The sequence below is a fragment of the Ursus arctos genome, unplaced genomic scaffold (assembly GCF_023065955.2).
Source record: "Ursus arctos isolate Adak ecotype North America unplaced genomic scaffold, UrsArc2.0 scaffold_34, whole genome shotgun sequence".
Lineage (NCBI taxonomy): Eukaryota > Metazoa > Chordata > Mammalia > Carnivora > Ursidae > Ursus > Ursus arctos.
Window position 1 is genome coordinate 1,896,961 of NW_026623030.1, and position 20,988 is coordinate 1,917,948.

The 20,988-nt window shown below is 54.0% G+C and overlaps 1 protein-coding gene across 1 annotated transcript in view; it reads left to right on the forward strand.

The window, feature by feature from the left end:
- Nucleotides 1–20,988, forward strand: part of BCR (BCR activator of RhoGEF and GTPase) — a 120,446-nt gene that overhangs the window by 54,871 nt on the left and 44,587 nt on the right. The window contains exons 2-5 of the mRNA XM_026487832.4: nt 5,007–5,188; nt 13,116–13,220; nt 13,551–13,736; nt 18,912–19,019. Coding sequence (XP_026343617.2) covers nt 5,007–5,188; nt 13,116–13,220; nt 13,551–13,736; nt 18,912–19,019 — 581 coding nt within the window. The remainder of the gene's footprint in view (nt 1–5,006; nt 5,189–13,115; nt 13,221–13,550; nt 13,737–18,911; nt 19,020–20,988) is intronic.

Below are 20,988 nucleotides of genomic sequence, written 5' to 3' on the forward strand. Positions count from 1 at the left end.
GGTTATTAAACACACACACGGAGAATATAATGAAGCCTGGGTACCCACCACCCAGCCCGCTGTTATCGGCTCGGGGGGCACACTGCTTGGAAGTTTTGATTCTATGCATATTTTCGTTGGGGCGGCAGGGTGCTGTTGGCGACGAAGGGGATGAAGGGAAGCTCCCCCGGGCCCTCGCAGCTCAGCTACCTAAGCATTGCCCCCGTCTGGGAGGGACCTTAGGGATGTGTGCGTGTGGTTTGTACTTAGTACATAACATAAAATGGAACATTTTAATCACTCGTAAGCATCCTGTTCAGTGGCTTTAAGCACATTCACACTGTTGTGCAGCTGTCAGCCCTGTCCCTCTCCAGAACTTTTTCACCTTCCCAGACTGAGACTCTGTACCCACAAAACAACAGCTCTCCATTCCCTCCCCCCCCAGCCCCTGGCAGCCACCATTCTACTGTCTCCATGAGTCGACTATTCCAGGTCCCTCCTGTAAGTGGACTCACAGTAAATTTGTCATTTTGTGACGGGCTTATTTCCCTTAGCATAATGTCCTCAAGGCTCATCTGTGTCGTGGCATGTGTCAGAACTGCCTCGCTTTTTAAGGATAACTAATATTCCATTGCATATCCATACCACATTTTCTTATCCGTTCATCTGTCAATGGATACTTGAGTTGCTTCCACAGTTTGGCTATTGTGAATGATGTTGCTGGGAACGTGCGTTTGCAAATATCTGTTTGAGTCCCCGCTTTCAGTTCTTTTAAGTGTGTACTCAGACATGGAATTACTTGATCATACAGTAATTCTACATTGAATTTTTTAAGGGATTTTTTTTTTAAGATTTTATTTATTGAGAAAGGGAGAGAGAGTGCAAGTGAGTGAGCATGAGCTGCGGGAGAGGCAGAGAGAGAGAGAGGGAGAAGCAGGCTCCCCACCGAGCTGGGAGCCCGATGCGGGACTCGATCCCAGGACCCTGGGACCATGACCCGATCTGAAGGCAGATGCCCAACCAACTGAGCCACCCAGGCACCCGAGGAATTTTTTTTTTTTTTAAACCGATGTTGTCCTTGAGGTGTGAGAAGGAGATGTATCTGGGCTGCCTGGGGCTCCTCCCACTTGGCAGGGGTGGGTGTGGCTGCCTTTTTTCCTTGCATCAGAGACTCGATTTTAGATTTGCAGAGTGCTGGGATTGTGGCTGCTAAACCGCCTTGCCTGGGGAGGAGGAGGTTTTCGATTTCACTGTGCACGTCCCTTTTCCACGCTAAGCCAGCCGCTGTCTGCCAGCTCTGAATGGGCCTCGCTCCCCCCCACACACCCCGGCAGATTAGCTGCTCCGTAGATCAGCCCTCATTTCCCTGAGCCTCTTGTAGCTGTGGGATCGCAGGCCCACCCCCTCCGAAAACAGTATTTGGTTTCAGCTTTGGGTAGAACTTTGCAGGAAGCACCAGGCTTAACTTGGCCACCAAGTGCCCAGTTCTTCGAGGTAATGAGACCCAGAGAGGTTTTTCCACTGGGTAGTCCTGGTAGAAGAGGGGAGAGCAAGGCCCCTCTCCCACTTTGCTCTGGTTCTTGGGAAATGGCAGCTCCCAAAACCCCCCAGGAATATACTTTATGCTCCAGGAGGTGTGGGGACCCTAGGAGTGAAAGACTGCCATGTGAGAGGAAGACGGGTGCCTGTGTGCCGCTTGGATGGGGGACGAGGAAAGGAGGGCTTTCCTCCTCACCCTGTCACATTTGCATTGGAGTAGGCTGGGGGTTCTGGATTAGCTGGGACAATGGGCTGAAGCCTCTGGTGGAATGTAGCCCAGCAGTGACCAGCCATCCAGAACCCAGACTTAAAAGCGTTATTCCTTGGACAACAGTTTGGGGAGATGTGTCCGAGTGGGAAGCAGCTGGGTTTTGAGTTGCTCTGATCCTCATAATTACCCTGTTGAGTCTGTGGAACCTGGTTCCTCAGTCTCACCTGGTGGAGGTGAGGTGTCCACATCAGAGACAATGGTCTCACACAACCGTGGCCGGCAAACCTTTGCCAGGCACTTGGTTTTGCATGGAGTTTTAATAGGGATGTTGCTAAGCTAGCACTTTGTTTCGCGAATGTGAACTCTTGAAGTATTTGGAGTGAGCCCTGGGCCCCCGAGTCTGACCCTAAAGTTCTTACTTGGGGCATCACTTGGTATTAATTTGCCCTGGGACGTGAGCTCAGTGTAGTCACAGGCCAGGACGTCAGGTGGTGGAGCTCAGATTAAGGTGCTCTTCCAGGTGATGAATATGTTGGCTTCTTAAAACATTGTTATTTAAAAAAAAAAAAAAAAGAATAGTTCAAAGTTTCGTAGAGAAGCTGTGTGGACAGTGAAAATTCTGAGCTAATGTAAAAGCTGGGTGCAGAGGAGGAGTGGGGAGCAGAGGAAGGAAGCTGTTGAAGGAGGTGAGGTCAGGCGGTAGGCAGGGCATGGCTGGCTGACCTGCACAGCGATATAATGCTTTGGAACAGAGCCGGCCTCCATCCACTTAGTCTAGTGCACATGCCTGATTATAAAGTCAGGAGAATGGAGACACGACAGCGTAAGTGACCTGCACTAATTCCCACAGGTTGGGAGCAACCTGGACAGGACCAGAGCCTCACTTCTGGGAAACTGAGACCACAGCCCGTGGAAATTGACACCTGCCCCCTCGGAAGACAGGCCCTGGGTTGTAGAAATAAGAGTAAAGACCCCCGTGGCCCAGGGGGATCGTTCAGGCTCCCTGTGAAGAAGTGGTCTGGCAGCCAGTCTTCTGTTCAGGGCCCGGACTGCCTTTGGAAGCAGCTCCCATGAAGGGCAAGTTTTCAGTAGGGGCTGCTATGATACAAGGTTCATATCATGGATGTTGAGTGGACAGGAAGTCCTCTGTGTTCATTTTGGTTAAAAAAAAAAAAAAAACTGTGATTCCCCCAAAAGGAAGTGGAAGCTGGTCAGACCTGTTTTGGGGGTGGGGGATGGGGCTAGGGTTCTGTATGAACAGGGTTTGTTCTTTTTAATACATTGAAAGCCTCCCTGTCTGTCCTCAGGGATGCTGGGCAAGAGCTAGTTGAATGCCTGAGCAGATGTTTAGGAGAAGGAAACAGAACTTGGCCTTGGCCTCTGGACAGTACAAACCCCAGCAGGGCTGAGCATTGATAACCCGCATGGTGATGGTATCAGGAGCCCCCGAGGTAGCCCATGGATTAGGGAGACCAGGGGACCGCAGTACAGCTTGTTAGGAGACATGTTAACCTCTACTGGGGCCCTCCTCTGAACACACACAGCAACAGAGCTCGGCCTGGCCTTTGCAGTCCGCGCCTGTCTGCAGACAGTAGGAACACAGTGTGTGGGTCAGCAGGACAGCACGTTGCTGGATGCCAGCTCCCCTAGTGCAGTAGTGTCAGCCCTGCTTCCTGCTAGAACCCCCAGGAAGCCTTTGCAGCCACCAGGACCCAGACCTCCCTGAGTGTCTGATTGCGTGGGTCTCTCTTATTTTTGAAGCTCCCCAGGTGGCACTAACATGTTGCCAGGGCTAAGGACACCTGTGAGAGGGCATGTGACCTGCAGGCCCCCAGACTTGGAGGAGGTGGGAGAGGTAGAGGTGTGAGGAAGCTGGGATTTGGGGGATGAGTTGCACCGGGCACTGGCAGCCCTCAGAGCCAGGTGTGTGAGCACCTGGTCACTCCAGCCACGGCACCTCTTGGCTGCGGAATGGAAAGAACTGGAAACAGTCCCCTTCTAGAATTGCTGGGTCGACTCTGGAAGACTGTGCCTGCCCGGCCTAGGTGGTAGGGGTGCCACCAATACCTGGAGCTTGAGCCCTAGACTGGGTATGCTTGGTGGCAGAAGTTGTTGGGAACTCGTAAATGAACACTGCAGAGGCCATTTGTGGTGGTGACGTTTGGACAGAGCTGGTTGCTGGTGAGTCATGGTGAAGGTGACGTAACCCAATCAAGATGACCTCTCGGAAATCCCATGAGCTGTGAAGGCGCCCTTTGGAAGGAGTTAAGAAGTGACCCTCACGCGAGGCTTGGAGAGGGCTGAGCCCTTGTGGGTTAATGTCTTGTGAGGATCCACTGAATTAGAACAGTTCTGAAAACAGAGCTACAGAAAGGCAGGTGAGGGACGCCCGGACGGCTCAGTTGGTTAAGCGTCTGCCTTAGGCTCGGGTCGTGATCCCAGGGTCCTGGGATCGAGCCCTGCGTCGGGCTCCCTGCTCAGTGGGGAGTCTGTTCTCCCTCTCCCTCTGCTGCTCATGCACTCTCACTCTCTGTCTCAAATACATAAATAAAAATCTGAATGAAAGAAGAGAAAAGAAAAGGAAAAGAAAGGCAGGCGAAGGGATATGGGCTTTGTGATTTAGTTGGGGAGGAAGGGGCAACAGTCTTCAGGTGCCTTTAGGATGGAGGTGTTCTCTGTAACTAGATAGCCCTGAACAGCAGGGAGCGGCTGTGGTAGGCCATTCTGTCCTAACAGGGATACTCAGATTAGGATAAAGGTGGTCTGGGATTTTGCCAGACCAGATGGGAAGTGGGCTGAGAGTCAGAGGGACCAGGGTGGAGTGAGGGGAAGGGACTACAGTGCCCTTTCCCTGGATTGGGTCTGGCAGGCCTGGGGCACTGCTCATGGTGCCCTGGGCTTGCGCTTGGATCAGCATCATCCCCATGGGCAGGTGCACAAGGACCATCCCTGATAGCAAGATGCTAGCATTTGGGGTCCATCTTTCTGTAGTGGCTCAGGCCCACTCCCAGGATGTGCCCCAGTGTCCTTGAAAGCCCAGTCTCATCCCGTCAGGGGAGTGTGCCACTCTTTTGGCCCCTACCTCGTCCTGTGGTCTTTGCTCAGCTGGTTGTGAAGGTGAGGTCAGCCTACCTGAGGTCCTTGTTCAACACCTTTGGGTGACAGCCATCATCATCCAACTGCCTGCTGGGACGGGAGGGGTGTGGACTGTCCCAGGCAGGTGGCCCTGCATCCCTCTCTCCCTGTCTCTAACACAGCTGCTTCTCTACACACACAGATGCGTCGTTTGGAACACCACCTGGGTACGGCTGTGCTGCAGACCGGGCTGAAGAGCAGCGCCGGCACCAGGACGGGCTGCCCTACATCGATGACTCGCCCTCCTCCTCGCCCCACCTTGGCAGCAAGGGCAGGGGTAGCCGGGACACACCGGGCTCGGGAGCCCTAGATTCCACCAAAGCGGTGAGTCCCAGGGTGGTAGGGCCAGGTGTGAAGTAGGGCTTGGGCTTGGCTCTGGCCTGCTGTCCACTTCCTGAAGGCGCCCTGAAGCACATCCACTCTCTGAGGGGTAAGTAGCAAGTAGGTGATACCAGCAGCAACCAATGGTTGAAGTCACTAAACACACCTTCATTACCCATCTGGCACACCTGCTGGTCTGGAGACAGCCTCCTTGGTGCTTTGGGCAGGGAGCTGATGGAACTGTCAGCTGAGCGTGGAGGAGGCAGGCAGCACGTGCTGAGGCTGAGCATGCCCCCGCCGTCCTACCAGCATGACATGGTGGTGGTCCCAGCAGTGGTGCTGCGGGCCGGAGGAGGGGGGCAGTGTCTGGGCTTCTGTCCCTGCACTGCACTCAATGCACTTGCTCCTTTTTACCGAAAGGGGTGCTGCTGATGACTCCATGCATTTGACCAGGGTCTTTCCCTTGAGATCTCATTGTCATTAACAATCCTGCTGTCACCTCCACTTTGGAGCATGACAAATACCTTCCCTCTTTTGCTTTTTTCTGGTGATGGTCCCTCCAGGTTTAAAAACAAGAGAAATCTGCTTTTCTCCCTTGTTGATAGGAGTGTCAGAAGCGATTCATTGGTAGGAGTGTCAGAAGCGTATCTTTTTGCTGCGGTTGCTTCTCTGCTGGGCTGGTGCCTTTGCTGTGGGACTGCTTCTTATTTATGCTTTTGTGATTTCTAAAGACCCTGGCACTGGGCAGACTTTTCATTCTGAAATGTGAGGATGGGAGGGGAAGCCCGTGTGTAACACATACACACATACTCGTGCAGCCTTTTTTTTTTTTTTTTTTTTTTTTTTTTAAGATTTTACTTACTTGACAGCTAGAGAGAGACAAAGGGCACAAATGGTGGGAGGGGCAGAGGGAGAGAGAGAAGCGGACTCCCCACTGCGCAGGGAGCCCAGTCCTGGGACCCTGAGATCATGACCTGAGCCCAAGGCAGATGCTTAACCGACTGAGCCACCCAGGCACCCCCTTCGTATTGCTTTTTATCCAACATCTGGTTTTGCTGTTTTACAGATGAGGAAACTGAGGCTCAGAGAGGTGAAGTTGCTTGCTCAGAGCCACACAGCTACCAGATTTGAAGCCTTCCTGAGTCCTCAGATGACACTCTTAACTACCCTTTCTTGGTGCACTCCCTTGCTTCTGCTTCGCAAGCATGATATGGTACACATGGGGATCTTTCCGGTCCTGAATAAGTAGGCTGAGTCCTGAACTTGGGACAGGGCTGCTCCAGGAGGCTGATCCGCCCACCCTGTGCCCCAGACCCCGTGCAGCTTGGCTGCCCACCCCCACCAGGCTCCTGCTCTCAGACCTCATCTACACCGACTTGGAGTTCTGCCCTCACCTTTTAGCCACAGTTCAGGGGCTTATCTGCTGTGGAGCAGATCCCAGGGCCTGCTCCCTTCTTGGGCCCCCCATGGGAGCCCATAGACATGTCTCACACATCCTTGTTTGCCAGAGATGGGGTCTCCAGTCCCAAGCACGCCACCTGGCCCAGAGTAGGTGTCAGGGAGTGTCTGGATAAGATGGGAATTTTTCCTTTCTTTTCTTTTTTATGGCACTCAGATACTCATAACGTAAAATTTGCCATCTTAACTATTTTGAAGTGTACAGTTCAGTGGTATGAAAGGCATTCATCCTTGTTGTGCGGCCATCAGCGCTGTCCGTCCCTCTCTTTATCTTGTGAATCTGAAAGTCTGCGCCTATTAACAGCTCCCACTCCCCCGCCCCCGGTCCCTGGCACCCACCATTCTACTTTCTTTTTTTTTTTTTTTTAAGATTTTATTTATTTATTTTGACAGAGAGAGACAGCCAGCGAGAGAGGGAACACAAGCAGGGGGAGTGGGAAAGGAAGAAGCAGGCTCATAGCGGAGGAGCCTGATGTGGGGCTCGATCCCAGAACTCCGGGATCACGCCCTGAGCCCAAGGCAGACGCTTAACGACTGCGCCACCCAGGCGCCCCCCACCATTCTACTTTCTGTCTCTATTAATCTGTCTTTTTTTTTTTTTTTAAAGATTTTATTTATTTATTCGACAGAGATAGAGACAGCCAGCGAGAGAGGGAACACAAGCAGGGGGAGTGGGGGAGGAAGAAGCAGGCTCATAGCAGAGGAGCCTGATGTGGGGCTCGATCCCAGAACGCTGGGATCACGCCCTGAGCCGAAGGCAGACGCTTAACCGCTGTGCCACCCAGGCGCCCCTATTAATCTGCGACTTTTTGCGACAGGCTCATTTCACCGAGTGTAATGTGCTCAAGAGTCATCCATATTGTAACCCATTACAGAACAATTCTCTTTTTAAGGCTGAATAATATTCCATTGTACATACAGACCACGTTTTGGTAATCCATTCGTCTGTTGGTAGATACGTGGATTGCCTCCACATTCTGGCTGTTAAGAATAACATGGCTGTGAACACAGGTGTACAAGTGTCTCTTTGAGACCCTGCTTTCAGTTCTTTTGTGTGAATACCCGGAAGTGGGATTGCTGGATCCTCTGGTAGCTCTGTTTTTCATTTTTTGAGGAACCTGCATACTGTTTTCCACAATGGCTGCCCCGGTTTATAGTCCCACCAACACCACACAAGAGTCATGGTTTCTCTACGTCCTTGCCAGAACTTGCTTTCTGTTTTTTTGGTAGTGGTTATCCTAAAGGGTGTGAGGTGGTTAAGATGGGAATTTGATTGGGAAAGGGCTGTGTAGCCTCGTTCTGGAAGCCCTCTGGTTAGGTACTTGGAGCCCTGGGGGTGGGCGCCCTCCATTGCCCTGGACACGGACACAGCTTTGACTTCCTGGTTTCCCTGCCCGTGCAGTGCCCGGACAGTGAGACTGTCTTCTTTCATTTTTTATTTTTGGTTCAAAGAAGATAGCTGTCACTTTCTAGCACCCACAGGCAGCATGCTGGTCTGGAGGCCTGAGGTGCCCGATCCCAACCAGCTGGGTTCAGGGAAACCGCGCCCATCTTTCTCTACCCTCCCAGGGGATGCTCATCTTCCTCTACCGGGCTTGAGCTCTTAGGGCTGTGGAGCAATCAGGAGGACCCTTCTAGGGACTGTTTTTGGTGAACTCGTGGGTTACAGGTATGCTGCATGAACACCTGCCCCCGGGGAAGGTAGGGAGTCAGCAGAGGCCAGGAACCCCCTTGCCTGGGGTGCTGTGGAAAAGGACCCAGGCTATACTGGGTGGGTCGTGGCGACCAGGGTTACCTATGACATTCTCCAGCCCTGGACTTTCTTTTTTTTTTTTTTTTTTTTTTAAGATTTTATTTATTTATTTGACAGAGACAGCCAGCAAGAGAGGGAACACAAGCAGGGGGAGTGGGAGAGGAAGAAGCAGGCTCATAGCGGAGAAGCCTGATGTGGGGCTCGATCCCGGATCGCCGGGATCACGCCCTGAGCCGAAGGCAGACGCTTAACTGCTGTGCCACCCAGGCGCCCCCAGCCCTGGACTTTCTGAAGTGTCTGCCTGTCTTGACCAAGCCGTTTCCCCCTTGAGTGATGACTGTGTGATCCCAGATGGGGACAGAAGTTGCAGGAGAGGGCAGGCTGCCCCCCATGTAAGAGCCATCAGGCACACATCCTCTATCTCTTCATGGCCAGGTGGGGATATGTGTTAGCAAGCCCCTTGGGGTTGCTAGGAAGAAAAGCAGTTTCTATGCAGGCCATTTTGATGACCAGTGCCTCTCTCACCTGGGAGGGCAAAGCTGGCATTACTGACCTGAGGGAAGGAAGGCAGTGTCATGGACACTCCTGGAAGCTATGGGCAGAGCTGTGGGCTAGCAAGTAACCTTCCTTCAGCAGTGTCAGGGAGAGGGGTGAGGGTCTGTCATCACCCCCAGCTGCGATCATGGGGCCAGGGGAGGCAGGGCCCGTGATCTGCCAGGTGAGCACGGTCAGTCCTTCCTGGGGTCCTCGAGAATCCCAACATCATCCTTCCTATTTGTTTATAAGGGGGAGCATTGAGGCACAGAGAGGGGAGCTGACGTTGTCGAGCAGCCCCTGCCCACTGGGCTCCGGGAAAACACTGTGTAACTTTGCTCCCCACAGTGACCTGCCAAGCCCTGTCCCCAGGGTACCAGCAAGGGGTAGGCCCAGAAGCACTGAACCTCAGCAAGAAGAGGTTGATACGACCTCAGCCCACACTTCTCATATTCAGGGGCCCTTCAGCGAGTGGTGGAGCTGGACGGGCCCACCAGCCAGGGGCCTCTCGTGGGCGTATAGGGGCCGAGAAAGCAGATGCACACTTGGGTTCTGTTGCTTTGCAGAAGTGGCCTTGCCCACATGCTGCCTCGGCAGGGGTGCCCGTGGACCCTTTTTTGTTTGTTTTTTAGGAGGAAGAAAAGTAAATGCACATGTTCAGTCACTCCTACTCAGAAGTCAATTTTGCATTTTTTTTTAAGGGAAGTAAATGCTAGTTCAGAAGTGTTTGAAGACACACAGACCTGCTTTATAATTTTGCTATTGGCCATCACCACATGGAGTATATCTGGTCAACAGTTGCACTCATGGAACAGAAGTTGTAACTCTGACTTGAACTTTCATCTGAGCAACCACAGATTCATTCACCTGTGTGATTCAGTGGTTAGGGACGCTTTGATTGTGTAGGTGTCCGGGTGAGGCTCTGTATCAGGTGCAGCAGGATGAATGGTACCTGCACCCCTATGGCTCATCTTGGCCACATTGCCCAGCTTTGCTTGGGCATGACTTATATAGGGATAATGTTTGCTCGTGCCTGTCCTCCCTGCAGAGTTGGGGACAACAGGTGGTTGGTGCGACCCCCACCCGTACTCTTCCTCCTAAGAGCCCTCCCTGGGTGGCTTATCAATGGGGCAGGCACTAAGAATCGTACTGCCTGCCCTGCATGTTGGCACTCTCTCTTCAGAGGACTCTGGGTCTCCAGGAGCCCCCAAGCTCGGGTCCTTATGCAGAAGCCAGCCCCTGGCCCTCTGCTGGCTGGGCTCCAGGACAATGGCCAGCCCTATTGCCATTGAAGGCATGGCCCCTGCCCAGAGAGGAAGACAGCGTCCTTTGTCCAGCAAACTGGCTGCCAGCTCCCAGCTGAGAGCAGCCCAGCCCTTCACAGTCGGGGTTCTATACCCTGATCACCCTGGCTCCCCCTGGTTGGGGCTGAGGGTAAAGAGTGTTCCCCAAATTTCTGCCCTGCCATCCATATTCCTGCCACTCAGTTCTAGCTCCTGCCCTTGCGGGCCTGGTGGCAGTTCTGTTCACCTGGGTCCCTCTGTCAGCCTCTTCCCACTTGTCATGCCCAGTTTGTTTTTATCTGCTCTTTCGGCCTCAGGTCTGTGTCTGTTCCCTTCGCTGCCCCCCGCCCTCTCCCCAGCAGAAGCAGGAGGCCTGCCTTCCAGCTGGCTGCCTCCCTTTTCCAGTTGCCCTTCTCCTCTGGCTTCCTCTTTACCAAGATCTCCCTACCATCATGGTCCTGACTGGATTCACATGCCCTTTCCAGAACTGGCACGTGTGCAAAGCAGAGTTATAAATAACCCTGGCCCCGGCCCTGCCCTTTGTTCCCTCATCTTCTGCGTTTCTTTCCCGCCCTCTCCTTTAAGATGCAGTTGGCTGGCTTCTGAGCCGTCCATGTCTGCCCCCAGCACCCAGCCCCATTCTGGGGCTCAGGAGACGATTCCTGGTCCACAGAGAGGTGTCCGCCCCCGTGTCTTCTCCCCAGCCTAGCACATTCCCTGGCCAGATGGTCCCCTGAGCTGGCCACGCCCTTCAGAACAGGGAGAGCTGGAGTTGGCGCCATCCTGCCTGCGCTCTTTTTCCTCGCAGCTTTCCAGATTGTGTGGGTGGGAATGAGACGCACTGCCTCCCACGTGAGCACCGGCATCTCGTGCTAGGTGGGGCTCCACCGCATCGTCGTCCCCCCCCCCCCCCGCCCGGCGCTCACAGTGGCGGGATTGTTCCTCAGGACACAGCAGGGCTGGGTGGGTGGCCGCTGCTCCAGGAGCCTGCTGTGCCCTTCACCTTTACATCTTCCTTTGCTTGGGGCACAAATGGCACCTGGACATGGTGGGAAGCACATTCAGGGGCAGCTGAGAGCTGCTTCTCCAACACACTGCCACCACTCATGGTGTGACCTCAGTGGGCTGAGATGAGAGGAGGTGTCAGGGTTTCATACCCTGCATGTCTGTGCACCGTGTGCCGCAGACTTGCTGACCATGGTGGCACTCCAGGCCCTGGAGCAGGCTAAGCTGACAGGTGTTTATCCTGGCACTGGCTTGTCAAACAGACAGCGGTTCCAGAAGGAGCACTCAGAACTTCGCAGAGATACAGCCAAAAGTAGGGCCCAGCCAGGAGTTCTAGATCCATTCATTGGCTGGTTTGTTCATTCTGTCTTCACGGAGCACCTGTGTGTTCCAGGCGCTGTACCAGCGCAGGGAGTTTCAAGATCAGCATGTCCTGGAGCTTTCTGCCTGTGGAGCCATTGCACGGTGTGCTCTGGGGGGAGGGTGTTCCGTGTGGGGTGGAACCTGAGTGTTCTTTCCCTGGAGCGATGCTCAGCCATGATCATGGTAGCTTTCCCCTGCACGTTCACAAGTACACATACACATGTGGGCATGCACACGTGTATACGCATATGCACGCACCTAGCTCATGCTCACTAAGAGATTTCCAGAGCGAAGTGGTGGTTTGGGAAGACTTTCTGGATGGTCCCAGTGGGCAGTGAGGATGTGGTACAAGCCCCAGGGACCCAGAAAGCAGAAGCAGATGGGACACGAGGATCGGGCCTTCCTTCCCCAGTTTACACCCAGGCAGTTGATGCTCAGGGCAGGAGGGCAGTTGCCTAAGACCGTGGCGCTCGCCGGGCAGGCCTGGCTCCGTTGCCCTGTCCCCCAACTCCTGGCCCTGGGTGCTTCCTGCTGAGCCAGCCATCTCTACCACAAAGTACCTCCCTTCTGCCAGTCCAGGGAAGTGGAAAGGGCAGCAGGGTCGGGGGCACATAGAGGGGCCATGTTGGAGTGTCCTGATTCTAGGCTCTGTGGAGACACCGTGAGGCCTGAGCTGGCTTTAGGTCCTTCCTGGAACCCAGTGGTTCTCCCGTAGGGGCAGTTTGGCCCCAGAGGACATGTAGCAACATCTTCAGACATGTGACTGTCCCAGCCAGGGGTAGGACGGGGTGTTGCTCCTGGCATCTGTTGGGTGGAGACCAGAAATGCTGCTCAACACCCTACAAGGCCCCCCGGGCATCCAAACGAGAATCCTCTAGCCCTAGATGTCAGCAGTGCTGAGGGCCAGGAGCCTGCCCCAGGTCAGTGATCTCCCCTGAGTGGTTTGGGAAAGTGGACCGCAGGGACAGCCCTCTGGTTCTACCCCCAAGGGCTGTCACAGTGTGGCTGCTCATGTTCACCCACAGGTGGGAAACCAGGTGGCAGAATGGGCAGGGGTGTTACATCACTTTCCATGGACTACAGTGGGGCCCGTTGGCACATGGGCGGGCCGTGGGCATGGCCAATCTCTGATACCGATTCCCTCACTGGTGGTCAGGTGGCAGGTGGGGGGAGTGGCCAGCAAGTCACACAGCAGATTTCACCGCCTTTGGCATCAGCATTTGTGTTAGTTTCCTGGGCAGCTGTAACAAAGTACCAGAGGGCGGGGGCTTGCCCTGACTGCCCAGCTTCACGCTGCCCATTTCCCATTGTCAGACCAAGGGTGGCCCTCGACTTTGGTGGATGACCCTCCAGAATTTACAGTGGCCATGAGCAAGTGGTTGACTTGGCGAGGCTCCTGTGCCTCCCTTGATTTCCACATGGAGACTTCCCCAGGGGCTTGGCCTCAGGTTGATAATAAGCAGGCCTTCCTCTCTGAGAGGGCCCACCTCAGGCGTCATCCCCCGGGTCTGACCTTTGTCTGTTTCTCCTGCAGAGTGAGCTGGACTTGGAAAAGGGCTTGGAGATGAGGAAATGGGTCCTGTCTGGAATCCTGGCCAGCGAGGAGACTTACCTGAGCCACCTGGAGGCACTGCTGCTGGTGAGGAGGGGCTAGGGGCTGAGCCGGGCAGGGGCACTCTGCTCCCAGGTCCCAGGGCAGCAGTCAGAAGGCAGCCCACCCTCCCTGGAGGGTCACTTTACCTCTGTAGAAGCTGGACCTCCCCATGGGGTGGTGGACACTAGCGTAAGACAGGTGCCAAACCAAGCTGGCTTTAAATTTTTATTTTTAATGGAATTTAAAAAGAAAAGCATGTATGTCACATAACCGTGATTTTCTGTGGTCGTACCATGCACCTGAAAAATGGCGAGCCCTCTCATCTGTGCCACTCTCACCCGTCACCTGTGCTACCTCACCTGTGCCCTCTTCCAGCCCATGAAGCCTTTGAAGGCTGCTGCCACCACCTCTCAGCCAGTGCTGACAAGCCAGCAGATCGAGACCATCTTCTTCAAAGTGCCTGAGCTCTACGAGATCCACAAGGAGTTCTATGACGGGCTCTTCCCCCGCGTGCAGCAGTGGAGCCACCAGCAGCGAGTGGGTGATCTCTTCCAGAAGCTGGTGAGTGGCTCCGAACAGGTGCCTGGCAGCCTCCCAGGATTTTGCGTCTCTGCAGGGGTCAAGCTTCTCCCTTGACCTGCTGGTGTGTGTTGCCAGGGGCTCTGGGACACAGAGCCCTTATTTTAAGTAGGCTCCACACCCAGCGTGGGGCTTGAACTCATGACCCCAAGATCAAGGGTCACATGCTGTACTGACTGAGACAGCCAGGTGCCCCTGGTGATTTTTTTTTTAAGTGGCGTGAGGAGGAGAGACATAGTAAAAATCAGAGTAGTGGGAAAAGTACCCCTAGAGCCTGAAGGAGGGTCCGGGGGAGAGGGGACGAGCCATTATGTGGCCTTTAGCTCCTGCCAGCAGCTATTTTCAGAACCTGGAGTCATATTTAATGCTGACTTTGACAAGTGACACCTCATGCCTTATAGATAAGAATCAAGACTGGTTCTTGTGGGCAGGTGGTTTATGACTGCAGAGCGTGGACCCAGGCACAGCCTCGCAATGAGAGGTGGTCTGGCTCCCAAGTAGTGGGGTGCAAGGGGGCCCCCAGGGGCCCATCGCACCTGAGCTGAGGCAGCCATATAGGGCAGGTCCTGTCCTCACCACTTGGGGGGGGGGGCGGGTAAGAAGATTGAGGAACTATGGGTCACTTGCTGGGACTGTAATACTGGCTTATTTCCAAAAGGAGTGCTTTTCCTGCTGCCTTCAGGTGCCATAAAACTGAAGGACGCAGGTGATGCTGACTGGATGACAGAGTAAGAATTTCTGAAAGGGCTGGTTGAGCCCATACTGACCAGGAATCTTTTCGGCAGAGGTGGCTGTGGGCCCTGGTTCAGGTCCCAGAGGCGGAAGCACCCTCTCAGGACAGAAGGGGCCCACCATGAAGGCAGGTCAGGGGCCTCTGTGGCCCTTTGCTGACCACAGGACCCAAGAGGAGGCAAAGATAACAGCTTTTAAAAAGTCAGCGGGACCAATAAAACCAAGCAATCAGATGAAGGAGTTTGGTAGACCCCTGGGCACTGGCCAGGCCACATCTGGGGCAGGGGTTGGCTCACAGTGCCTCTTTAACCGAGACATGGATCAGGTAAAACTTGTCCAAAAGGAGGAAACAGTTAAGGCACCTGCAGGAGGAAGGAGAAAACTCAGATGAGAGTTTTCTGGTCGACGTCTGTCTTCTAACGTGTGAAGTTCCAACGTGTGTGGAAAGGAGCCCCTGCCTCCTTTGCGGGTCTGAAGTGCGGAGCCAGTCAGTCTCTCCAGGTGCAGACTGTGGGAGGGGGCGGCTGGGCGGGAGAGCCCGGCAGCTGTCCTGGGAGTGTCACTGAAGGCAAGTGCCAGGCAGGCCGCTGTGATGGAGGTTTTACCTCTGAGGATCCCTAACCCGAGTCCTGAGTCCAGGTGGTCCAGGCCCCCTGGGCACATGCTTTTGCCCTGGAGTCTTCCCCTTCCCAAGGGAAACTAGACCTCCACTGGTAGAGGTGGCCCAAGGTCACAGGCCCCTTCCAGGTACACAGAGCACGGCCCCCTGGGCTTCCCAGACTCCCAGCTGGCCCAGACCCAGTCCTTGCCTTGGCTGGTGCCTGGGCTTGAGCGTTCCTCTCCAAGGTGTGGCCTTCCTGTTGGCAGTCCCCTCTCTCCACTGCCCTGGGCTGCAGGCACCTTGGACTGTAGGCCGGAGCGAAGATGCAAGAAACACGTGGAACTTTTCACTTTTTTAAATTCAGATTCCTGCCGCGTGAGACCCTTCCTCTATGACCAGAAAGTAGGAGGCTGTGTTTGTGCAGCCCCCCCATCTCTGAACTGCCCGTCCCCCGTTTCTCCCTGTGTGAAGTGTCAGCAAGTTTAAACCTAATAGATTTGGCTCAGCCTGCAGCCCTCCGGAGAATTGGAGAGCTGTGTTGTTGAGAAGATACTGCACCCAGCACTTTTCCCCAAATAACATGCCAACATCTCTCAGAAACTTCTCTTTCGAATTTCCATAGTCTGATGAACACCAGAATTTGGGAAATTTCCTCTGGTTTCCCCGGTGTCCTTGAGCTACCTTTGTGGGTCAGACGCCGCAGGGGACTAGTGAGGGAGGCGGGGCCATAGTGGGAAGCCGTGCCCCGGGGACCACGTGGAGAGTGTTCATGTGTGCCGCCCAGCTGGCTGCTGGGGCTCCCCCGTCCCTTTCTGACCAGCACAGCGAGGTCAGCCCAGTGTCACCCCAGCAGGCCCCCCAGCTGGGAAGGTCTTAGGACCAAAGGAGCCCATGATGCCTGGCCCCAGCCGTGGCACCTCCCCTTCCCCCAGGATTCGTGAGCTGCATCTGGTAGCTCGGGAAGCCTTGCCTCCCCTTCCTGTGGGAACGTGCAGGTTAAGTGCCGCTGCTCGGGGTCTGTTCCTGGCTCTAATTTTGTCAGGCTACTCTTTAGTTTTTCTAATCATTTCAGACTTCCAGAGAGGTGCAACAATAGTTCAAGAACTCCCATGTGCCAGAGCCACCAGTTGTAACACTTTGCCAAATTTGTTTTATCTTTTCCTCTCTCATTTATATATACGTGTGTGCACACGTGTGCACCTACAGAGACGCTGAATATTTTAAAAATAGCTTGCAGATATATCTGCCCTTTTACCCCAAATACCTCATTGTGTATTTGCTAAAAAGCAAAGACGAGCTCTTGCATAACCGCATAGTACAATGATCAAATTTAGGGCCTTTCACAGTGGTGAGGCACTGTTACTGAATACACAGTCCATATGCAAACTTGTCCCACGTTAGCCATCGTGTTCTTTTTTTTTTTTTTTTTAGATTTATTTATTTGAGAGAGCACACGTGGGAGGGGCAGAGAGAGAACTGAGAGAGAATCTCAAGCAGACTCCACACTGAGCTCAGAGCCCGATGCGGGCCTTGATCTCACGACCCTGAGATCGCGGCCTGAGCCAAAATCAAGAGTCAGACGCTTAACAGACTGCACCACCCAGGCGCCCCCAGCATGTTCCTTGTAAGCCGCCTTCATTCTCTGATTCCGGATCCAATCCGAGGTCACCAGATGGACGCGGTTTTCACATCTCTTTAGTTTTCTTCAGTCTATACCAGTTCCTTGGCCTTCGCTTGTCTTCCACGGCCTTGACATTTTTTTGGAGGGTACTGGCCAGTTTGGGCTTGTCTGATGTTTCCTCGGCAATAGATTCAGGCTCTGCATTTCTGGCGGAAACAAAATAAACCATAACAGTGGTGCCGTGTCCTCAGTGCCTCTTACCAGGAGGCTTGTGATCACCGATCCCATTAGTGGTCTGGCTCTGTTTTGGATTAGCAAAAAATGTGAGATTAGATTGCTTGGCACTTCTCAGAAGCCACGTGGAAGATGCGAGTTCCTTGGGGAAAAGGGAGAAGAAGTAATGGAAGGGGTTCTCCTCTCTTGGACCTCATATCAGTTTGCGAGGGCTGCTAGTCTGGGCGGCTTGAACAACAGAAATCTAATTCCTGACAGTTCTGGCGGCTGCAAGTCCAAGGTCAAGGTGCCAGCAGGGTTGGTCTCTCCTGAGGCCTCTCTCCTTGGCTCGCAGGTGGCTGCAGTCTCCCTGTGTCTTCACGTGGGTCCCTCTGTGGGTCTGTGTCCCTTATCTCTTACAAGAGCACCAGTCATACTGGATTAGGACCTGCCCTAACAACTTCATTTTAACTTCATCACCTCTTATGCCCTATCTCTAAATAGAGTCGCATTCTAAGGTGCTGGGAGTTAGGGTTTCAACATAGGAATTTCGAGGTGACGCATGTCAACAGTAATGTCCCCTCAGGGCTCCTGGCCGCATTATCTGAAGCAGCACCACCGCTTTCGCCCCTGCTCTGTTCTCAGACATCTGCTCTATTACGTGTTCGTTGACTTTATTGTGTACTCTGCTGCTGCTGGCCCCACTGTGTCTGAGTGACTTGCGGCTGTGGTGACAGTGCCTAAAGTGGTCTTCCTATGGGACTAGGCGTTCAGTGAGCAGCAGAGGAGGGAGGAAAGGAAGTGCTCTAGGTCTGACCATTGTCCCAGTTGGCATTTGGAGATACAGTGACTTGTCAGGGTGATCGGTGCAGTAGGGGCCAGGCGTGGCCCCCATGCAGCCTCCACAGGGAGGAGAGCCAGAGACCAGACTGTTGCCAAGGGCGCCTGGCTTACCCAGCATCTGGGATTATCATCTGAAGAAACATAAAATTCAATATACATGCAAATGCATGTAGAAATAAAATTCAGATTCAGCACAGAACAAACACCAGGATCAGCTAAAGCTTTAGGCTTCCAGCCCCTGGTCTGCTGCAGTGGAAAATCCTGGCTAGCGGGTCACTGGGGTCCTCTGTTATCCTCCCTAGACCTGGCTCTGCTGGTACAGGATGAGGGCTGGTTTCCCCTTGGCTACCTCTGAAGGTGACCTGGGGCCCAGAGATGGTGGCGGCTGTGTGCTCACACACACACACACACACACACACACACACCCATACCCATGGAAGCTGTCACTCAGTTGGGTGTCTGACCAGGAGGTTATGTGAAGAGACCCTCTATTAATACCTTTGGTTTGACAAAAGACAAGATGCCTCTGGCCTTGAAGCTGGCAGCCAGCACATATCCCACACACCAAGTGTGGAGTGTGATACCTAGACCCCCTTGTCAAGTTTGGGCTGGGCTCATGTCTAGATAGTGGGACCCCGTCTTGTCCAAGGGCAGCTGGATTGCATGACCTTATGTGTCTGAAGGGATCAGACAAGAGCGAGGCACTGTGGCCGCCCTAGGCCAGGGGCCGATCTCCCTGTCCACCATAGTCTCCTGCAGTCAGAATGAGAAGGTGCCACTCCATCCCACCTGTGTATATTCTTGTCTGCATTCATGGACAGCCTTGAATTTTAGCCACTGCTGGTGGCACTGTGTGTATGAATAGGGTGGGAGGAATCAGCAGTTGTGGAAGGGAGTCGTTACCTGCCTGGGGCTGTGAGTCACTTCTCAACGTGTCACTTGGAAGAGGGAAGCATGCTCAGTGCGTGGGGAGGGGAAGCAGGTGGGAGGTGACAGTGAGGAAGAGCTGAGGTGACTGCAGCTCTGTGCTGTCCGCTGCACCTGGGGTTTCTCCAGAGCTGTGCACAGAAGCCTGTTTCTCAGAAAGATGGGGAGCAACGGCACCTGTCCTGCACCTGTCCCACACTCTTTTCCTTCCTCCCTGCAGGCCAGCCAGCTGGGTGTGTACCGGGCCTTTGTAGACAACTACGGAGTTGCCATGGAAACGGCTGAGAAGTGCTGTCAGGCCAACACTCAGTTTGCAGAAATCTCTGAGGTACTCGTGACACTGTTCATACAGGTGCACCCCTCCACCTCCCCCGGGTGGGACGTGGGCCGGTCGTTGGTACATCATGACCCGGGAGAACAAGGCGCACCAAACCGGGTTCTGGTTGTAAATCTCCACCCTGTTTCCAGATGCTTCTGGGTTGGCCTTGTCAGTCCTGTGCAGGGGACACAGGAGGGGCAGCGCCACAAGTGCCTTGCCTCCCCAAGGCCGGGGCCCAAGTCTGGGGCTCTGCCGAGTGCCCCAGACTGATGCTGTCTTGCACCATCTGTGTGCAATATAAAGGAGTGTCCATAGTTCTGTCTGGTTAGCGGAGGTCTGGACCTGAGAGTCCTGGGCCGAGGAGGTACGTGGTCGCTAGAGAGAAGCCGGGGAGGGGTCTTGTGCTCTGTTCCTCCTCTAGCCTGCCAGGGACACTGAGCAGCTAGCACGTGACCTGAAGAAAGCACCAGGCTGGAGCTCCTCCACACGGACTGAAACCTCGAGCCCCAGAGTGCTAGCATGAGGGGCCTCTGAAGAGCACCTCAGATACAGAGAGGACAAGCAGGCTGTCAGGGCCAGTGACCAGCCCTGGACCAGAGCCTACAGCACCCGCCTCTCCAGGCACCCCGTGGGGGTTTTCCCCAGCCTTCCACATCCTGTTTCTGCCCTGTGCAATTGGGTGACGTTTTCCTCTTTCCGGGCCTGTCATTACTTGTGATGCCTCCAGCTCCTCAGAGCTCTGACTTGCCTGCGTTCCACCAAATAAGGATTCTGGGTGGAAAGATTCCATGAGAGAAATTAGCATAAAAAAGATAATTGGAAACTAGAAATAGGGAGTGAGTGGGGTCTCTCTTGCTGAGAGACAGTCATACCCCGATTGTCATACCTGGCTTTGTTCTGGGGGCTTTGTGCCATTTTGTAATTTGTCATGGGAGGTGGGGTGTCGTGGGTGCTCATTGTCTCTCATGGTGGTAATGGGTGCCATGCTGCTCCTCCAGAGCCTGTGGGGGCAGGCACTCCCTGCCTAGTGCTGCTGGTAACAGGCTACATGCACGCAGGGTTCTAGGCTGGCTCCAGACGTCTCTCCCTGTCTGCTCTGGTTTGCCTGGAGCATTTAGGCCATATCTTTCTTCAGCTCTTTCACTTAGCAACCCCCCCGCCCCACTAGCTGGGATGTTGGTGCAGAATCCAGAGTGACGTTGACAAATCCTTTAACAGCAGGCTTCAGTTAAAGGGGGCCAAGTTCAAGTCCACCCAGACAGGTTTCTATAGAGGAGGTAGGAAGCAATGGTGGGACACCACCCAGGGGTCATGTGGTCCTGTGGGCATCTGAGCTGAGGCAGGGATGCTGGGAGGGAGACCGCTTTCAGCTGGCCCTCTGTGAAGCTTATACCTTGGAGGCAGCGTCCACTGTGGTTCTCCACCTGTGTTATTTTATTTTATTTTATTTTATTTTATTTTATTTTTATTTATTTATTTTTTAAAGATCTTACTTTTTTTTTCCTTAAGATTTTATTTATTTATTAACAGAGAGAGAGACAGCCAGCGAGAGGGGGAACACAGGCAGGGGGAGTGGGAGAGGAAGAAGCGGGCTCCCAACGGAGGAGCCCGATGTAGGGCTCGATCCCAGGACTCTGGGATCATGCCCTGAGCCGAAGGCAGACGCTTAACAACTGAGCCACCCAGGCGCCCCAAGATCTTACTTATTTTTTGTGAGAGAGAGAGCACATAAGCAGAGGGAGTGGCAGGCAGAGGGAGAAACAGGCTCCCTGCTGAGCAAGGAGCCCAATGAGGGTCTCAGTCCCAGGACCCTGGGATCATGGCCCGAGCCCTTTGATTAAGGCAGGCGCTTAACCGACTGAGCCACCCAGCATCTCACTCCACCTGTGTTTTTAAAGGAGACCTGGAGAGACTGCAGCCACCTAGACAGAGCAGAACAAAACCAAAGGAAACAGAAGCAGCAGGCTGTGAGAGGCTG